At 35.0% G+C, this 20469-nt stretch overlaps 1 protein-coding gene across 6 annotated transcripts in view; it reads right to left on the bottom strand.

Annotated features, from left to right (window-relative positions):
• DGKB (diacylglycerol kinase beta) overlaps window positions 1–20469 on the bottom strand; it is a 645730-nt gene that overhangs the window by 426666 nt on the left and 198595 nt on the right. For all 6 annotated transcript variants that reach the window (XM_065884106.1, XM_065884107.1, XM_065884111.1 and 3 more), the window contains 3 exons: window positions 19502–19618; window positions 10823–10896; window positions 7512–7586 (listed from right to left, as the gene is read on the bottom strand). In XM_065884106.1, the coding sequence (XP_065740178.1) occupies window positions 7512–7586; window positions 10823–10896; window positions 19502–19618 (266 nt within the window). The remainder of the gene's footprint in view (window positions 1–7511; window positions 7587–10822; window positions 10897–19501; window positions 19619–20469) is intronic.

The following is a 20469-nucleotide window of genomic DNA, read 5'->3' as shown; positions in this document are numbered from 1 at the left end:
ACAAATAAACGTGTATTTCTATCTTGAAAACAAAGATAAAAAGGGAAGTGACCAGAGAGTTTTGGTATTTACTAGATAATTTACACTAGGGATTAGCAGAGTTTCGATACATCAAGAAAAGCATCTAAACAAAATGTCAGGAAAGAAGAATAAAGATAGGACAAGAGAAGAGAGGCATACAAAAAGATCTAAAAATTTGGTATGGTGAAGAGGAATAATGGGGAAAAAAAGGAAATTAAAAGAATGAATAACTGCAGGCTCAGGGTGGCAGATAAATTTTTTTTAAAAAGTGTATCTACAGTACCATTGGAAAAGTAATAAACCAGGAATAGAAATGAAATTAAATCACAAATTAGAGTAGTAAAGAGACCTTACAGAATAGAACTTAGAAAGCAATACATTGAAAGGGAACTGCTGCAAAAGGCACCCTCTGCGCCCATGGCTGACCCAGGATCAGGGATGGCACAGCTAGAAACAGGGGTGGGAAGAGTTACGACATGTGAGGTCAGCTATGGGATTAAGTGAAGGATTACAGCATAGCCTGGCCAGGGTCCCATTTCAGAGGAGCTACCTGGGGGGTTTGCCTCCTGGATGACAACTGAGGAACAGCTCTCTAACAGAAGTTCACGTCTACCACTGGGCATGCAGCCTGGGCACTGGCATCAGATATAAAACAGGGCATTCTCATAGTTATCGAGATGAAAGTAGAAGTTGAATACAATTGCATTCAAACTCATACTTTAAAAACTCGAGACAATAACAACACATTGAAGAGAGTAAATATCATTAAATTTTGAGAGAATAATTAGGGAGTTACATTATATAAAACAGTCTCCAGTGAGACTCAACAAATAGATCCATGAAGCAAAGGAAAGGGCAGCAACAGTCTAACATATATATTATTTCACCATATATAAAGTATGTCAAATCAGTGGTGAAACAGTGGACAAATGAACAGCTTTCGTTGGGACAGCTAGATTTCAATCTGAAGGAAAAAAATGTTCCATGCCTACCTCATCCTAGTCTGTCAACGCATCTCTAAGAAAAATGTAATCTTTAAAGATTAAAGGTTAGAAATTGAAAACAAAATGAAAAATTAATAAAAGATACAAAAATATTTCAGTAATTTTGGCTTGAGAAAAGGTTTTTCTAAAATATAAAGTTGAGAAATCATTCAGTGTGGAATTAGCAATGAAAATTTTATATATTTATATGGACAAGAAAAAGAACAAAATATATAAACTGAAAGCACACAGAACAAATGAGAAGAAAACACTTGCAACATATATAAAATGATGATAATAGTTATATACTAAGATTTTAAAATGAACACAAAAAAGACAAATCAAAAGGAAAATAGGCAAATAAAAGAGCACACGTGTAAAACTGATAGCTAGTGGGAAACAGCCGCATAGCACAGGGAGATCAGCTCAGGGAGATCAGCTCGGTGCTTTGTGACCCCCTAGAGGGGTGGGATAGGGAGGGTGGAAGGGAGGGAGATGCAAGAGGGAAGAGATATGGGGATATATGTATATATATAGCTGATTCACTTTGTTATAAAGCAGAAACTAACACACCATTGTAAAGCAATTATACTCCAATAAAGATGTTACAAAAAAGAAAAAAAGAGCATACGCTTTACATAAGAAATCAAAAGTTTAGTACATATAAGACAAAATGCTTGTTTGGAGCATCTGTTGGTTTTGCCTTATTTGACTGTGGGGAAACATGTTGCTGAATACAGTTTTGGTACGTCTATCAAACAAGGTAACCAACTGCATTGACCCAAACAATGCAGTAGGCACATGGCTAAACCTAGGCCTATGAGACACTTCTTTTCTAAATTTGAAAAATGTGAAACACAAAGATCACGATAGGTTGCTGGTGCAAAAAACTAATGCTTGTCTAAGAATTTAAAGTAATTATTATAAATTTAATGGGGAAGTTACTCTAATTGTAGCTTATCAATATGGCCTATAATACCTATTATATAGTAATTAATCTACTAAATCGGTGGTTTTCCATGCTGTCTCCACATAATCAGCTGGGGAGCTTTTAAGAAATTGAAGTGCCTAGGCCCACCACTCAGATATTCTGAATCTGGCTATACTCCCAACACCTCCTTCAACCCATACTTATGCCCTCATAGGGAGTTCTCCATTCTCACAGTTTAAGGATAAAAAAACAGATTTACCAGTGCCTCTCCATGATATATCAGAAGTAGCTGGTGGTAGGCTGCTATGGCAGTACAAATAAACTGGGAATAATTTGAGGACAGAAAAGAATGCCAATTGACCTCTGGGCAGTATCTCAAACAATAAAATGTCCTGTTTACCTTTTCTGGACAGAGAGATGTTTAGAGTTTAGGAAACATACCAATTCAATAGTACTGACTAACAAATATTTCTTACACTATTAAGGACTCGGAAAGGATAAGAATGGAGAATTAGTGATGGAAGCAAAATTTATATGAGTGAATTTCTCAGAATGGACCCATAATTGGGAGTATAATTGCTCCAAAGGAATGCCAGTTAGCAAGTTTTCTTAGTCACTCCCAGTGAGTGTTCAAAACACTCACGTTCATGTTGGTAGGGCTGGAAGCTTTGGAAGAGATAAACAACATGAATTTATCTTCAACAAGAAGAGTAGGTACTGACTCTGGAGTACTCAACTGTCATCAAATGAACCAATTAGTGAATTCCAATATGTTGCTATACCTCAAGGGAACCTAAGCCAGCTACTTAAGGGTAGCCTAAAATCCCTGGACCCTTTCCATAATGCAACTGCAGCCATTTGTCCTCACTAACTAGACATTTGTTCTAGCAATTGGATTTACTTTTCTTTCCCATTATGCCTGTGTCAATGGTCATAGCAAATGACTTACTGAATGCCTTAACCACTATCACAGTGTCTCACATATTGCTGTCTCCTTTCAAGGAATACCATTCACAGAGAAGGAAGAAAGACAGTGGACTGATGCCCCTGTGACATAAAGGCCTTCTTATATGTTTTATCAGGGAGAAACAGTTGTCCATAGAACACTGAAATAACCTACTAAAGACTCTGAATCAGCGGGGGTACTTAAATGGTGTATGATCAAACAGCTATATCATGTGCTCTGAACTACACGATGCTGCTTTACCCAATTCAGAAAACACGGTTCTGGAACCTAAATGTAAAGCTTGGTGAGGAAACTTACAATTACACTGTGAATCTTAAATTTATGTGCCAAATTGGCTGGGCCACGGATGCCCAGAAAGTTGATCAAGCATTATTTTGAGTGCTTCTGCGAGGGTACTTTTAGATGAGATTTAACATTTAAATCAGTAGACTTCATAAAGCAGACTGCCCTCACTAATGGGTGACCCCCATCTAATCAGCTGAAGGCCTGATAGAACAAAAGGCAGACCCTAACCCAAGAAAGAGAAAATTCTCCAGCCTGATCACCTTTGAACTGGGATGTTGATTCTTCCAAGTTCTACAGCAGCTTGCCAGCCTTTGGACTCAAACTGGAAGATCAAATTACAGATTTGGATTTGTCAACCTCAATTAGCATGTGAGCCAATTCCTTATAATAAATTTCTCTCTATACATATGTACTATTGGTCTGTTTTACTAAAGAACACTGACTAATACATTCACTTTCAAATATTTTGCTTCACGTTCCCTTGGTTTTGAACTCTTATGGTTGAGATGTTTTAACACCAAAGAGGAATGGTAGCATATGAGACAGTAAAATTTTCATTGAATTGAAGCTAACACTTGGGCATTTTGAGGCTCCTCGTACCACTAGACTAACAGGCAAAAAGACAGATAGGGTGTTAACTGGTATAACTGACTCTGATTCCCAAGGAGAAATTAGGTTTGCTGCTATATAATGGGAAAAGGGAGTACTAATAGGACCTCTACTCCGATCATTGGTTTAGTTGTAAGGGCTAGGTTACATACAGTCACAAACAACCCAAAATCTTCATGGCATAATCTCACAGAGGCTTCTTTATCATCCATTCTACAGGGATGTGGGGTAAGCGGGGCTGGGGGTAGGGGCTCTCTCGCATGGTTTTCACTCTGGCATCCAAGCTAACCAACAGGCCAATATTGAATACTGCTGGTCACTGTGGTAGAGGAAAAGAAAGAGTGGAAAATTTACTTTCTGCTCACAGTTTATTGTAAGAGAAAGCCATATAGCCACTTGTAATGCCTAAGGTGAAAGGACTGAAATCAAGACCAAGTGCCTGGCAGAAGACCTGGAAATATTTGATAAACAGTACTAATACCGTCAGGTACTACCATGCCTGTCATTCAAGGCACACGAGAAACAAATTCAGCCCTATACAAGCAGTACTACCAAAATCTCAGACCTATCAGGTAAAAATATTTGAGTCACTACACTGGGGAAACATTTCCAAGAAGCTGAGAAATGTTTTATGTTTCAGCTACAGTTTTCAATCAGTAGTAAAACCAGGACTATAGACTTTACATGTGTTTTATTCTTTGTATTATTAAGAATATCATTTAATGAAATTCATATTTGGAGTTTAAATATGTAATTTTCTCAATTACATTTCTGTATATTGAGACCAAATGGATGAAGGGAAAGGAGAAAGTAGTCATCCCAGAGATGTTTTAGAGAACCAGGACTTGAAGCTGGATATAGTAACAATACGAGACTTGGGGTCGTCTACATTTTAGGAGGATGTGTATTTTTGACTACATATTTAGCAGTAGCAATATGTTGAATGGTATATTTTTTTTCAACTTTTATGTTCAGAAAAGAAGAGATATTGGATAACTCAATGGTTGGGACCGTGGTGAACACCTATTGTTTATTCCCACCGAGAATTCATCTTTCATCCTCAGGTTGTATAGCATCCTCATTTGGCTTTGAGGAGACAAAACAATTTAGATAATAGTCCTTGACAGGACTGTTAGTCAAGATGCTCCATCCCAAAAGTAGCCCAGGCTGTGGCATGGGAAAACAAGAGAGGCTAATAAATATGCTTCTCCTGGGGATATAAATTTTGAATATAAAAGCAAGAATACCAGAAACAATTGGAATCAATTTCTCTTAGCAGTGACTCCTACGGACTCTGTCTTTTTAGTCATGATTTCCTCAAATTGTCCTGATTCCTATCCTTTCTGAAACACAGTTCTTCATTTTTCCATTAATTATATGAGCTACTTCATAATTTTCCAGTAAACTCTATTTTGGATCATAAGCCAGATTATATATCTGTTGTTTATAGAAAAGTCAATCTAACTAATGCCATATTCAACTTTATAATTGATTAGCCATGCAAATAAAAATGATAAGGATATATTTTCACCTAGTATATTTAACAATAATAAAAATTACTGAAGATAGCCAATTTAAAGTAGGGCGTGGGAAATAAGACATTATATATTGCTGCTGGGATTATAATTTGATATAAACTTTTTTGTATAGTAATTTGGCAGAACCTGAGAAGTAAAACTGAAAATATTTGAATATGCTTCTAAAAACAGATAAAATTGATAGACATTAACTTAAATTATGCCAATTATTTAAAAGTGCAGGCAATATAAATATTTCCCAATAACAGAATAGTTAACAAAACTATGGAATACTGTGCAGTTCTTAAAAACATTTAAACTGATCAATATCTACTGAAACTCAAACAATATCCACCATATACTTTTGAGTAAAAGGAAGCAAGTTGCAGAGCAATAAAAAAACTACAGTCTAAGTTATATTTAAAAATCCATTTATCTATGCAACACATATATGTGTGTGTCTATATACGAATACATTGTATATATATGAATACATTCTATACATAGAGTAGTTTTTATATTTATAGAAGTTCTTGGAGGATATGCACAAACAATTCACAATAATATCCTTGAGAGGTGGTAGTGCTTAAAGGGGGGGCCCTTAACTTAATTTCTAAATAATATTCATTGTAAGCGTGGAATTGTACTACTTTTATTTGTCAGTATATTAAACTAGAGAAGATAATAGGATGGCTAACAGTTAAAGAGTAAAAGGAAACATGTAATAGATATTTAAAGTGGAGTAGAAAAAAAATGAAATGAAATGAGAAAACAAGGCTAAAATCAAGGTTATTGCAATAAATTTACATAGAGCTACAAAGTGATATTATTGATTATTAATTAATAAATGATATTGATAACAAATAACAGTCATCGAGGACATATTATGTGGTAAGCACATTTTTATATGCTTCATGGGTAACACCCAACTTAATTTTATAACTAGCCAATGAGGCAGGTACTATTCCTTCATTTCACGGAAAAGACCATGACGACACAGGGTGGTTAAATGATAAGGTTTATAATTAGCAGATTCGTTACGTATTTAGTTTAACTATAAAATACAAGCAAATCCTGGATTTACTTGGTCTGGTGGACCTACAGAGGTCTTGGAGTAGCTAAACTTCTTAATGCAAAATTCCTTAATCCTGCAGATGAAGAGCTACTTCTCTGAAGTTCAGAGAATACTAAAGAACAAGAAAAAGAGGCATCCTGACTGAGCTTCTGTGTTAATATCAAGACTTTACTTTTCCTTGTCTTTAACTAGACTGGAACGTCCAGCATGTGTCTCACTTAGCCAATAATCTGACCCTGATCCTCTACCTGGTGGAGTCTGGAGTTTGACAAAAGCAGTGTTCTGAACTAAATTCCTGTGGTGAGCCTGCCTTCTACAGCAAGGAGTTCCACACATCATGGCTCAGCATTTGGAAACTAGCCCTGGACAACAGGTAGCAGGCAATGGAAGACTTATTTTAATCATACCGATTTTGTTTTTTTTAAAGAAGTTTATTTATAGAGCTTTTGTCTACTTCATCTGGTCTAATGTTTACTATCATGTTGATAGAGAGAAATCAGATCAGTGGAAGAAAATGACATTAATTAGTTAACTAGGCCAAGTTAATGATGAATTATTTCAGTGCATACTTGTGATATCAAAAGTATATGGTATCTGTTGAAAAATAATTGTATTTCACTACACCTTGCCTATTAATAAAGTATCTTATAAAAGAGTGATATGTATTAGAGTTTGTAAGTAGTAAGTGAAAAAATCATATTATGATTTCCATTCTTTGTTAACGAGAAGAATTAAAAAAAAGTTTTTTTTATCCTGTAGTAGATCTATGTCCTATATTTAATAAAGGGAAGGAGAGCAGTTCTCCTAACACATAGATGGTTTAGTAATTTAAGGACCCAGCTAATGTATGTGTAAGCCTGTGGTGTGATTATTCTTATTAATATTACTACTAGCAGTATGAGAATTACTTCACAATATTTAGAAAGGAGGAAAATCTTATTGAAACAGGCCGTTTTGAAAAACAGCACCTGCGTTAGTTTCTCTTATGTAGTTGATATTCAACGCTGTTTTGTATACTAATCTGGCTGCTGTATTTGAATAAAATTACTTCTAGGTTTGTCTGGCTGCTTATTTAATTAATTAGTGTTAAATGAATTAATGGTAATAATATATACAGGCTTACCCTGGCATTGGTCCATTTCCAGCAAGACTGTAAACCTGACGAGGATTTAGCAGATATTGGAATTTTCTGTAAATTCTATAAAGATGAAAATATGGAAGGAAAAAATAAAATTTAGTGATATTTTTATTCTAAATATGCACATGCATTTAGAACACTCTTTATCCTGCTTTTGAATGTTATTTAGCTAATAAGAGTTCAAATTAATATTTTAAAATATCAGTATACAATTAGTTAAATATCTTCTCTTAATAGATCCTTGGGAAATTTACAGATTATTGGGCCAATCTAACAGAGATGAAAGTTACTTATCCCATATGTAAAATGGGATTGGACACTGTATGCATGAAAGTAAAGACTGTGACTTTAGCTGCTTAATTATTTCACATGAACAATCATCTTGATGAGCTAGATCACAAAACTGCTAAACGATTTCTACAGGCACATATTAGATAATTCATTTTTTTCTGAAAGAACTCAATCTTTGCATAACAAATGCAACAGAAATGTTTCTAAGTACACACACATCCCATATCAGAATTCTGAGACAAAATATTAAAAGTGAAGGAATATACTTGGTTTTTAAAATGTTTTTATATATACATGTGAAAATATTACTATATATCTTAACATATTCATATTATGTGTACTGAAACTCTCCAAATATCTACTTATCTCCTCCCACGTCCTTGTGCAATACCCTCACATTCTAGATCTTGAATAATGATATCACCTAGCATCTCAAGAATGATCTTCGAGTCATTCTCAGTACCTCCTTTTCCCCAGCACCCAAAATCAAGGACAATCTTGCACCTTCTAACTGAGTAATGTCTATCCTACCTGGTTACTCTCACTGCCTTACAAGTTCTCTCACCAGCTTTGTAAAAGTCTTGCCTATTCAGCCTTCTTCTGTACTTCTATTTAAGTACAGTCATGTTGTTTCCATGATGAAAAGTTCCTGTCAGTGGCAAGTTACTTTTTTTTTTTTTTTGCAGTATGTGGGCCTCTCACTGTTGTGGCCTCTCCCGTTGTGGAGCACAGGCTCCGGACGCGCAGGCTCAGCGGCCGTGGCTCACGGGCCCGGCTGCTCTGCAGCATGTGAGATCTTCCCGGACAGGGGCACGAACCCGTGTCCCCTGCATTGGCAGGCGGACTCTCAACCACTGCGCCACCAGGGAAGCCCGCAAGTTACTTATTAAATATTTTATTATATTTAAAATAGTTTATGTCTCGTCTTTCTCCTCCTTCCTCTTAAACTTCAACCTTGCTGAATATCTCTTGGTTCCCTACCAAAACACCACACCTCTTTCCGCAATCTGTCTTTTTTCTTCTTTCACCTGGCAAACATCTACTTATATCAGAACCAACTCAAAAGCTAGACTTCTGAGTCTTCAGAGACAATCATTTCTTCCTCTGAACTTCCATAGCACTTTTATTTTAAACATTCCTAGCTTAGCTTTTGCCTTGGGGTTACTGTAGTAAATCTGTTTACGTGTCTGCCTCCCTGTATGACCGTGTCTTCTGTCTCATCCCCAGTTCCTAGTAGAGACTGGATTCCCTCAAGTGTTGCTGTCTGAATGATGTGTGAACATTTTCACACCTGTTGACTGGTATGGGAAACTATGTGTGAATATATAATTGTTACCTTTTTCTGCTTATGTAATACATCGAAGAAGAAAACCTACATATTTTGAAAGGAAAACCCTGAATAGAATTCCGTTATTTGTGAAAGATGCTTCTTATGCATTCAGGAGAATTTATGACTGCATTAATAATAGATCTCCTTTAAACATATCTATAATTCTTTTGACTCTGAATGATCCCTGTAGGTGTATAAAGGACAAAGCATAAGTGGGTGTGCATATAGGAGCACTCAAATATCCTCCCTCTCCCCCATTAACTTTAATTTACTGATGACTTCAGTGTATCTATCTGTAGATATATATTTTTTAATTTAAAGAAAATTATTTTTATGTACTGGGAGAAGAGGGAGGCAGATATTCAACTAAGGGTCATTCTACATTATTAATGTTATCTTAATTTGAGGGGAATGTTTCCATTCGAAATATATATTTTTTCACTTGATACTTCATTTGTTTCTAATTTCCAACATGAATTTAAGTCTCATCTAATGCTTTGTGAAGCATTTACTTCTTTTTCAAGATATCCATAATATATACAACTAATAAACTGTGAGTAGGAAAGGAGAAAATAATTTTAGCATCATTATTCATTTATATACCTAAAAGTGAGGCAACTATTCTCTTTAATAAAGCATTGTAAATATTTTATATTATTAAGTCACTAGTTATTTAAAATAACTTGTCTTGTTTAGCAGAGTTAAAAGTATAACTATACAGTGATAAAAGGGAAAACTTTTTAAGCAGAAATAATATTTTGTTGAATAGAAAATGACCATTCTTCATTTAATTGAAATGAAGCTGGAAAGTTAAATGGTAAGAAAGGAAATTACTTTTCAAAATTCCTTTATTCATGGAAACATTTCAATTTCATTATTTGGTGAAACCACAATGTAAATTTCTATTTTATTATCATAGCGTCTGTGTGAGTGCTTTTATCTGATTGCTCATTTTTTGGCTGGAATTAGTAAAGAGTTCTAGAAATTATTAAGAAAGGTACAACTGCATTTCTGTTTCTGACACTCCTTCTTAGAAGGACATAAGATTTACTCTTCAATGTGGTGATTTTCAGATTTTTATTAAATATTATGATTTAATCATTAATTTTACAAAAAGGAAAATTTTTTGTTGTCCACATGAATACTGAGATACCTGGTAATGCAGCTCATTGTTATTCTGATTAAATATACTGTGCTTCTCCAAGATATATGGCATCATGTTCTCCAAATGGACATGCAGAAAATCATTATATTTTGTCTAGAAGCTGGATATAAATTCTGTTTCTAACTACTGGGCAATCATTTACCTGAAGTCACCTTGTTGATCATTTAGAGAACCAATTTTCATTCAACAGTATTTATGGAGTCATGTTGTATGTAATGCTCCTTGTTAATGGCTAGGGGTGATAGGCAGGGTAGAGAGAATTCAGACACCTGAGATATGATAATAAAAATATCTACAAAAGGCCATTATTATATTAAAATTTCAACTGTAAAAACAAGGAGAGATCATACCAATATACATTGTTATATAGAGATGATAGCAACACTTATTTCACATTAAAATTAGTGAACCATGAGGTATAATATTTTTAAATGTTTTTATACTATAAATTTAGTTTATCTTTTTACAGATATATAACATAGTAAATAAATGTGATTTTTAAAAACATACCGTTCTCCTTGCTTCCCACCACTTTTGGGGTTCACAAAAACTAAAAGTGGATGAGTACCAGGAACAGGAGTGATCTAGAAGAAAAGTTGAATATGTGGACAAATTATTTATATTATATATAAAGAGAACCCCCCCGTTATTTCTAAGTCGTGAAATGCCAATTAGCAAATTCAAGAATATGGTTCTTTTGTTCTGTAATGTGGATAGAGGATAGATAGATAACAGATAGATCTAATTAGCAACATAATTAAATCCTGTGCTTTGCCTCCATATATATCAAAATAAATACCCACTCCACTAAGAGGTGATTTTTCTAGCTAGGAATAGGGCAGAGGGGAAGGCAGCTATGAAAAGGGAATAACCTCTCAATAGCTAGGAGATGAAAACAATAGGTACGATTCGTGGGATCGTGAGTAAACCATCCAGAATAGAGCGGATTATGGTGGTAAAAAAGATTAGAAAAGAAAGGGATCAAAGTATAAAAGTGAGCTCTACTCTTATAGACAATCCCTACTTTAGAGCTTTATAGCACATTTGGAATCCGTCTTCCCAACCACTTGTGAACTAGAATCTAAATAAGATGGTTTGAGGCCACTTTCAGTCAGAGTCCCCATCTATACGATGTTTCCTCCATGCTTTCTTTTCCTGCTTGAGAAGAGATGCCAGTTAATCCAGTCTATTTGCTAAACAGGAATCCATTAAATTGACTGTGTCCCTATATGCCATGCACTGCTTTCATCACTATACATTCTCCTTTTAACCAAAAAAAGTACCTGTCTTAGTGGAGCTTATATTCTGGTGGAGAAACAGACAAGAAACAAACAAATAGGGACTTTCCTAGTAGTCCAGTGGTTAAGAATCCACCTTCCAATGCAGGGCACACAGGTTCAATCCCTGGTCAGGGAACTATGATCCCACACGCTGTGGGGAAGCCCACGCGCCACAACTAGAGAGAAGCCCGTGCTGCAGGGAAAGACCCCACGTGCCACAGCAAAGATCCCACATGCTGCAACTAAAACCCGACGCAGCCAAAATAAATAAATAAATAAATAGTTTTAAAAAGAGAAACAAACAAATAAATATACATTTTGTAGTGAAAAGTATCACCAGAAATAAAGCAGGTAAGGTGCTAGCACTTCATCCGTTGGGGGCAGAAACTGTTTTTGATAGAGTGGCAAAGGAGAACACTTGTATTTTACTTGAATTCAATGTTAAGAAGTAAGCTGTTTTAAATAAGAGTATTCCTATTCAGTGTATACCTATGTAACTCCCATCTAAACATAGTTTGATAAAACAATATTTTAATAACAAAAATATGCAACCAATGCAGTCCTCTAAATATTAAGTTGAAAAGTTTTAGATCAATTTACTTTTTGAAAGTAGAGTCAAAGTGTCCTTCATTGCTCTAGTATTTTTCCCTTAGAAAGTACCTGAAATATTTAATGAGAAGACTAAAAACAACCATTTTACCACATCAGGTTCTTCCTTTTGTTTAAACAATATAAGTTAAAATACCCTACCAACATATTTTCCTCCAATTCTTGTGAAATGCCATTTTTCTAATGAGTATAGGCACTGGGAAATTGTTGAAATCTTCACACTATATGAGAAGGTTGAGTAAAATATTCTCAGTTCTTATACTCTTACCCAACTTGTTCCCATTACAATCTATTCTTTCTGACTCTGTTTTACTTCCTCTTGTAAGGAGGACACATGGGTTTTGTTCCTGATTTGTCTCTCATTCAGTTGGGAGATGAGATGGACAAGCTGGATCTGTAGTAACTCCTCAGCTCTTCACCCTTGAACTCCATGTGCTCAATCAGCTACTGGACAGAAAGTACCTACTAGCTTAAGACACTGTGCTATAAACTTGCAATGTGACTTCCCCCTCCCCCCATTAAAAGAAACACCAAAACACACCTCTGGCTACTAGTATTCAGTTTCCTTTACTTCTCATTCTATTACAAAATCAGATAGACTCCTAAAGTTTTCACATGCAAAAAGTCAGACTAACAAATGTGGATTTTAGTTGATTTTTGCGTTTAATTTGAATTGTTATTCCTTATTTTTAAAGAGAGGGGAGATTCTCAAGGTAAATAAAATATTTTAGCAAAACATAACATCTGAATCCAAATACTAATTAGGATGATCGTCCCAAAATTCAATATTCAGCTTACCATTACATGAGATTACATTAAGTTCATTTGGGCAAATTTCCATATTCATTTGAAAATATATTTTGGAATAACTTTCAGAAATATTTATTAATTGAAGTGTTTAAAGGCATAATTATGACTTATCAAATAAAGGACAGCACCACGCTACAGAAAATTGTGTTCTGAGGAAACATTATTACAAACAAATAAAGATCCCACTAAACTATATTATAGTCTGTAGAGGATCTGAAAATATAAAAATATAAAAATATAAAAACCTATAGGGGTGAGTAGGTGGATAATTAGATCAAATGGATTAGAAAAATAGGATAGAATCTAGATAAAGAATTTAGGATAACGATGATACTCTACAAGTGATAAAAGTCAAGAACCCAAAACGGAAGTACAGGAAATAATAAAATCAAATTAGCCAACTTTTCCTCACATATCCCCTTAACATAAATTATGCTTGTAAAATAAGACTGTATAAAAATTAAAAATTGGAAACTTTAGATATTTATTTGTAAGTTATCAGGGACAATGGAATACCCCTTTGACAATGATTCTAACAGATTAAAACACCTGACCTAATGTAATCTCCATTTAAGGAGTAGTATGTGATTCAATATCAAACCCACTAAAACTCTGGTTTTAGGGGATCATTTAATGGTGGTATTTATACAAGAAATGTCAAGGTTTCAGGCAAATCGGCATCTTTTTCAATGCTCATTCAAAAAGCTTTTAAATTCTGCTAAACTTTGGTACTATAAAAAGAAGGTCAATGTAGCAGAGTAAATTTAGGTGCCAGGAGACCAAAGGCAGCGTTTTTTAGATTTGAGAGTCAAAGACCTACAGTACTGCATGGCCATTTTCAAATCTACAAGTTAAAAATAAACAACTTCTGTGTTCACTAATAGTCCTGAAATAAGAAGCAGCATCTTAGTGACAGAGACTGCAATTTGTCACTTAATTCTCGTATTCCTCTTCATCCTTAGTAAAAGATCCCTGAGTTTTAGGATTGCCCACATATGAGGACATTCTCTTATGTAAACATAGCACGACCACCAAAATAAAGAACTTAACACGATTCTGGACTAGCTGCTTTTGTTATAAAAGCCATTATTGAGACAATTGTTGAAACTTGAATGGGATCTAAGGATTAGATAGCACTAACGTATCAATTTTATATTCAAGTTCACTAATTCTCTTTTGAACTGTATCTAATATAGTCTTTAACAGGACAAATTTTGGTTTTTTACTTTCATACAATAATTCTGAAATAAGATATAAAACTCATTTATTTTGGAAAGTGATGTACTGCAATCCTAAAATGTCATATGCATTTTGTTATAGACTTCAGTGGGATGGGAAGCAGTTAGACAAAAATACAAGTCTTTTAAAAATTCTGTTAGCCTAAAACTATTTGATCTTGGAAGTAAGTATTTTTATAGCACTTGAAGTAATTTCAAGTGGAACAGTATATAAAACAGATGAAAAGCAAATTACTATGTCTGAAGTGTGAAAGAACCCTGAACCTGTTCTCAGCTTCCCATCACCCCACTCTTGTGCTTGAGGCATCTCTACAGAGTCCTGGGCTTCTCAAAACAGTTTTTTAAAAAAACATCGGGGGGATTCCCTGGTGGCGCAGTGGTTGAGAGTCCGCCTGCCAATGCAGGGGACACGGGTTCGTGCCCCGGTCCGGGAAGATCCCACATGCCACGGAGCGGCTAGGCCAGTGAGCCATGGCCGCTGAACCTGTGCGTCCAGAGCCTGTGCTCCGCAATGGGAGAGGCCACAACAGTGAGAGGCCTGCGTACCGCAAAAAAAACAAACAAAAAAAACACATCAGGATAGGGTAATACAGTATAACAAAGAAAATACTGACGGTGGGAGAAAGTGTTCAGGAATATTTTACAGCATGTGTGGTACTTGAAATCTTGCAGAATGGTTATAAATTAGGTGTGAAGGACACTGCAAGAGCAAACAGAATGGATTCTCCTCTATAAAGAATAGAGCTAATCACGTGAGATTGTATTTATTCACATAAAGGGGCAGTTTCAATCATATAAACACTGAAGAATAGGACTTTAGGGTCAGACTGGTTTGGGATCCCAGTTCAACCATTCCTTTCTACAGATATGCTCTCCCTTAGTGCCATCAATACGCCTTTCACTCCCAAATTCATATCCGTCCTCGCCCCTGAATTCTAGATTCACATATCTGTCTGCCTGCTCGACATTTCCATTTGGGTATCTAACAGCATCAGAAATTTCGTTCCAAACTTTCTTCATCCGGATCCTTTTCCATCTCAGTCAATGGCAACTTTATCATTTCAGTTTCATGGGCCAAAGTTCTTGGAGATGTCCCTACTCTTCACTTCTTAATGAGGCCTAATCCCACTATCTGACTTAAAATTATAGACAACTCCAACTCTCAGCCCTGACACAGCTTATCTTATTCAGTTCCATTTTTTTCATTCCATTTATAACCTAGCACATTATATGGATGGAGACATGGACTCATTTTAAAGGTTGTTGTATACTCAAAGTGTAGAATAGTAATTCTGGACTTAGAGAGGGAGTTAAAATGACAGTGAAGAGCTGATTATAAGAATCAACAGGCCTGAGGACTCCAAGTGGGCATACACACACATATCATCAAAGAAAAGGAGTTAATTTTATACACACTCTATACATTTCTGTATAGTACATATATGTATGTTTACAGTATTGGGAACTATAAGGATGAGATATTACAAATAATAAAGACAGTAGGGATAGAGAAAAGCAGTTGTGGTGGGGAAAACACTAGTTCTATTTTAGATCTTTCAGTATAAAAGTTCCCCTTTTTATCTTTTGCTAAGAGTATTACAAACTAGACTTTTTGGTTTGCAAGTGATACTTATGCTTGGAAACTTTTTTCAAAGAATAATTAGGGACACAGTAACGTCGGCTTAATACAGTTTAAACAACAGTTCTGTTTTTTTACTTATTTGTTCACATGTGGATAATCATCTGTATTTTCACATCTATTGCACGTTAAGGAATTGTAGTTTCAATGACATTTGATCATATGTATTAAGTGTAAACCTATGGTATGAGTGATGACAAAGACGGAGTACCTAACCACCTCTATTTGAAGTCCCCTAGGACTGGGGTTAATTAATGAGACTCATCCTAAGGTTATACATGATCTATTACTTCCTCTAATTAGAAATAATAATCCTGATCATTATGCTGGTTAGCTGGAAAGAAGTAAGATGAATGTGCTTAACTATGATTAATAGTCTTTAAGTAGTGTGAATCTCTTCTGTCACTGAGTTATATGCAAACTGGGCTGCAACTCAATGCTTTTTTATGATATATATAATTTTTAAAACTTGCAGAAAGAATTAATTTTCTGTAAGAACTTTTTACCTTTTATGATAAAGAATAAGCATTTTATTATTTTAAAATTGATTACCACAACAAAAATGACTTATTTTTCCATTTTGTATGAAATGGCTATCCAATAATTTTATTCTCTTACCTTTTAAATATTTTCTCCCAAATTATGTGAATACCTATGTGCATCATATTTTAGTCCATTCTGCTGAGGTGAAACAGACCACTGCGTGTGATTATATACCAATTTTGTTTTAAGTAAAAAAATGTTAATGATGATGATTACAGTATTTACTTACTGCTGTTTTATAAGGGCTGATGTCTTCCCTTTGCTAACTGACAACTTTACCGGACAATTTTATATGTCAAAGAAAGCTATGAAAAGTTACTATCTGGTTAGAGAAATGAAACACATCCACAGAGAAAGTTAATCACCTATTGTTTTTGATGTGACTAATTTAGTTGTAATAAGATAGAAAATTTTGGATCCTTTTTGAATAAAAAACAACTTATATTGCTATGTCAGTTTAAAGTCTTTAGAACACTCTGCCTGCACCATTTAATTTTGGTTCTGATGTCTGCGTAAAGTCAGATGTAACTATACAAATCTTAGGAAACTGAGACTAAAGCAGTTATAATTCTAGTGCATTCATGCTTTTTATTTCAAACTTTGCAAGAATGTAATAGTACACGGAAGAGCAAGGTGGTCAGAAATATAGCATTCCTGGACCTGTTAAAATTTGTTAACCAAGGAGACAGGGATTTTAGGAGTAAAACAAACTCTGAGTCACATGGTCCTCATTCACACCTCACTAACTGTGAGGCCCTAGGAATAATTTGACTTCAGAACATCAATATGCCCATTTTTAAAATGCTAATAATAATATTCATCATATGTTAGAGAGTTAAGAATTCATAATTGTCTCATATGTTCATTGAGAGGTGTCACTTAATCCACATAAAATATCACAGTGCCTAGCATATACTGTTTAACAAATGATGCGTGTTTCCCTTCCAGGTTGAGAAGTATGTGCCACGCCATATGTAAAATATACTTGAATTTTAAAATTAGGTTTCCCTTTTGTTATTTTCATTGCAGGAACCCAGAGCGACTAAAGATTTAAACTAATTGATATTGTCAATTGACTTATTAAAACTACAAATGTTGAACTTCCCTGGTGGCGCAGTGGTTGAGAGTCTGCCTGGCCGATGCAGGGGGCACGGGTTTGAGCCCTGGCCCGGGAAGATCCCACGTGTCGTGGAGCAACTGAGCCCGTGCACCACAACTACTGGGCCCGCATGCCACAGGTACTGAAGCCCGTGTGCCTAGAGCCTGTGCTCCGCAGCAGGGGGAGCCGCAACAATGAGAAGCCCGTGCACCACACAAAGACCCAACACAGCCAAAAATATAAATAAATAATAAATAAATTTATAAAAAAAACTACAAATGTTGATTATTTTCCACTAAAAATTTCACAGGATCACTTAACAAACTAAAAGCTTTTGCTATCAAAATTATGAATAGATTTCATATTTGGGGCTTTCAATGAGATCGCTTAACACCCAAGTATGCCTTTCAAAAGGTGTGGACACTGATTTTCTCTTTCGATAATTAACTTCTATAGTCTCTAACCAATGTAAATAAATTTATTGTTCCCAATTTCCTCTTTTTACATTTGAGTTTAATAATTCATGAACAATATTCTATTCTCAATGTGTTTTATTATGTCAAAACAAAGCAGTAAACTGGTTATCAATATTTAAGCAATAACTATTAAATTTTCAATGAGATATTCAAAACAATGAAGAAGCAAGCATCTAGGCAACTACTGTGTGCTCTCAACTGTGCTTGTAAATTAAGAAATATAAAAGACATAATAACCCACAGAATCACAGATAAAATAATAAATGAAAAAAAGATATAAAATCATGTATACTGAACACAACTATGTGACATAATATATCTTTGTGCGGTAAGAGGTTGGTAAATTTTCTTGGAGAACATGAAACTTGAAGCCTATTCTTAAGGAAAGGAATTAAAAATTGGAAGAGAGGAACGTATAGGTAGGAAAACAAAACGAAAGAACTTAATCCATAGATTAAGCCAAATTCTTTGTGCTCATGTTTGACTGAGAAACAGAGGCAAATAATTACAATAGATTCAATCTGTAGGATGTCTTAAAATACAGATGGAAAGAAATGTTACTTTTGATGTCAGAGACCCTAGGGGTAATTTAGAGGTTCTTAAAGTACTCAAAACATGATTTTGAGCTACCTGTGTTAATTTAAACTAGAAATATACATGGAGTTTCAATTTCAACTTAAAATATTGGAAGATATGGATAAATTATAATAGATTTTATTAAATAAACTTTCTTTTTTGTAAAATTAATTTATTTACGGCTGTGTTGGGTCTTCGTTGCTGCGCGCGGGCTTTCTCTAGCTGTGGTGAGCGGGGGCTACTCTTCGTTGTAGAGCATGGGCTCTAGGTGTGTGGACTTCAGTAGCTGTGGCACTCGGGCTCACTAGTTGTGGCTTGCAGGCTCTAGAGCGCAGGCTCAGTAATTGTGGCACATGGGCTTAGTTGCTCCAAGGCATGTGGGATATTCCCAGACCAGGGCTCGAACCCGTGTCCCCTGCATTGGCAGGTGGATTCTTAACCACTGTGCCACCAGGGAAGCCCAGATTCTTTATTTTTATTATTGATTTAGAAAAAAATTCCACACAAGTAGAGTTCATTTTATTATTTTCTGAAGACATTTTGTGAGTCAAAATCACTTCCAAATAGATATAATAATATGTGCGGAGAACGTATACATAGAAATAAATAATGCATATGTATATAATAAAGGTATATATGTAGTAATAATTTGCCAAAACTTCAGACTGACACAAGATCTCTTACCAAGTTGAGTTTAAATGGAGATAACATCATAAATGATTAATCCAAGCAGAATGTCACTCTGTCAATCAACTATAAAACTGACATCTTGATAAATTAATAAAAATGTTTCTGAAATTGTCAACTGAACGAATTTGCACATTAAATAAATGTGTTGATAGCTGGACATATGCCCTTCTAAGAGCATGGAAGTAACAAATATGAAAGCTACAAACATTTGGATTAAAAAAAATCATACCTGTAGGCCTTGTCCATCCACAGTAACAGAGTTGGCTCTTTGCATTTTGTTCTTGTCAATCACTTTGTTTGACAGCTGGGAACCACCCTTTTCCTTTTTCACTGTTGCCTGTCTTTCCTGTAAGGAAAAAATCTTTTATAAAAATACTGAATTGTTTCACTACAATGGGCAACATAGAGAAGAATTTCATGGCTACAAACTTGGGCCCAGGTTCCAAATTTGGAGTTTCTAGTGAATAATATGAAAGCTAATGTTTTCTACTGGCTCAAAATATATGATAGATGTATGATCAAAATATCAGTTAAAGAAAGGATGTGAAAGAAAACCAAACTGTATTATCCCTAGGTACCCAATTATGACTCTGTTAAAAATTATTAAAGAACACTAAAGCTAATCATTTTCAAAAACAGTGGTGCAGATAATAATACAGGATTGTAATGTAAAGGATTTGGTACTGAGCACTGAAAATAATGCTTATAAATACATGCAATATTGAAAATGAATACATGATGGACCCTTAAGCTACTATTGATTATCAAGAATGGCACATAACTTAAAACACACATTCCATCCCAGCTAATTGCTACGTTCACCATAATAGAAAAATTTTTTATAGTGGTATTCTTCCTGTTTCTATTTCCTCTCTTTTCACCACAACCCAATAAACTTTTATCACCATTAATCCACTAAATCAGCTTTTATTAAAATCACCAATGACCTGCTCATTTGCGCTTCACCTGCTGGTCAGTCTTCACCTTCTCAATTTTTAAACAGAGTTTGACAGAATTGACATCTACCCTCTAGAAAACATGCCTCAACTGGGTTCCGGGACACTTCTTTCTCTTAGCTCTCCTCTTACTTGACTAACTGCTCCCTCATAGTCTTTTTTGTTGATTTCTCCTCCAGCTTTATAATCTGTAACGTTTAACACTTGACCTCTCTCTTGGACCGCTCATCTCCACAATCTA

This window comes from Phocoena phocoena, chromosome 9 (genome assembly GCF_963924675.1).
Source record: "Phocoena phocoena chromosome 9, mPhoPho1.1, whole genome shotgun sequence".
Taxonomy (NCBI): domain Eukaryota; kingdom Metazoa; phylum Chordata; class Mammalia; order Artiodactyla; family Phocoenidae; genus Phocoena; species Phocoena phocoena.
The sequence above is the reverse complement of the archived record's forward strand: the minus strand, read 5'-3'. Positions and strand labels throughout refer to the sequence as shown.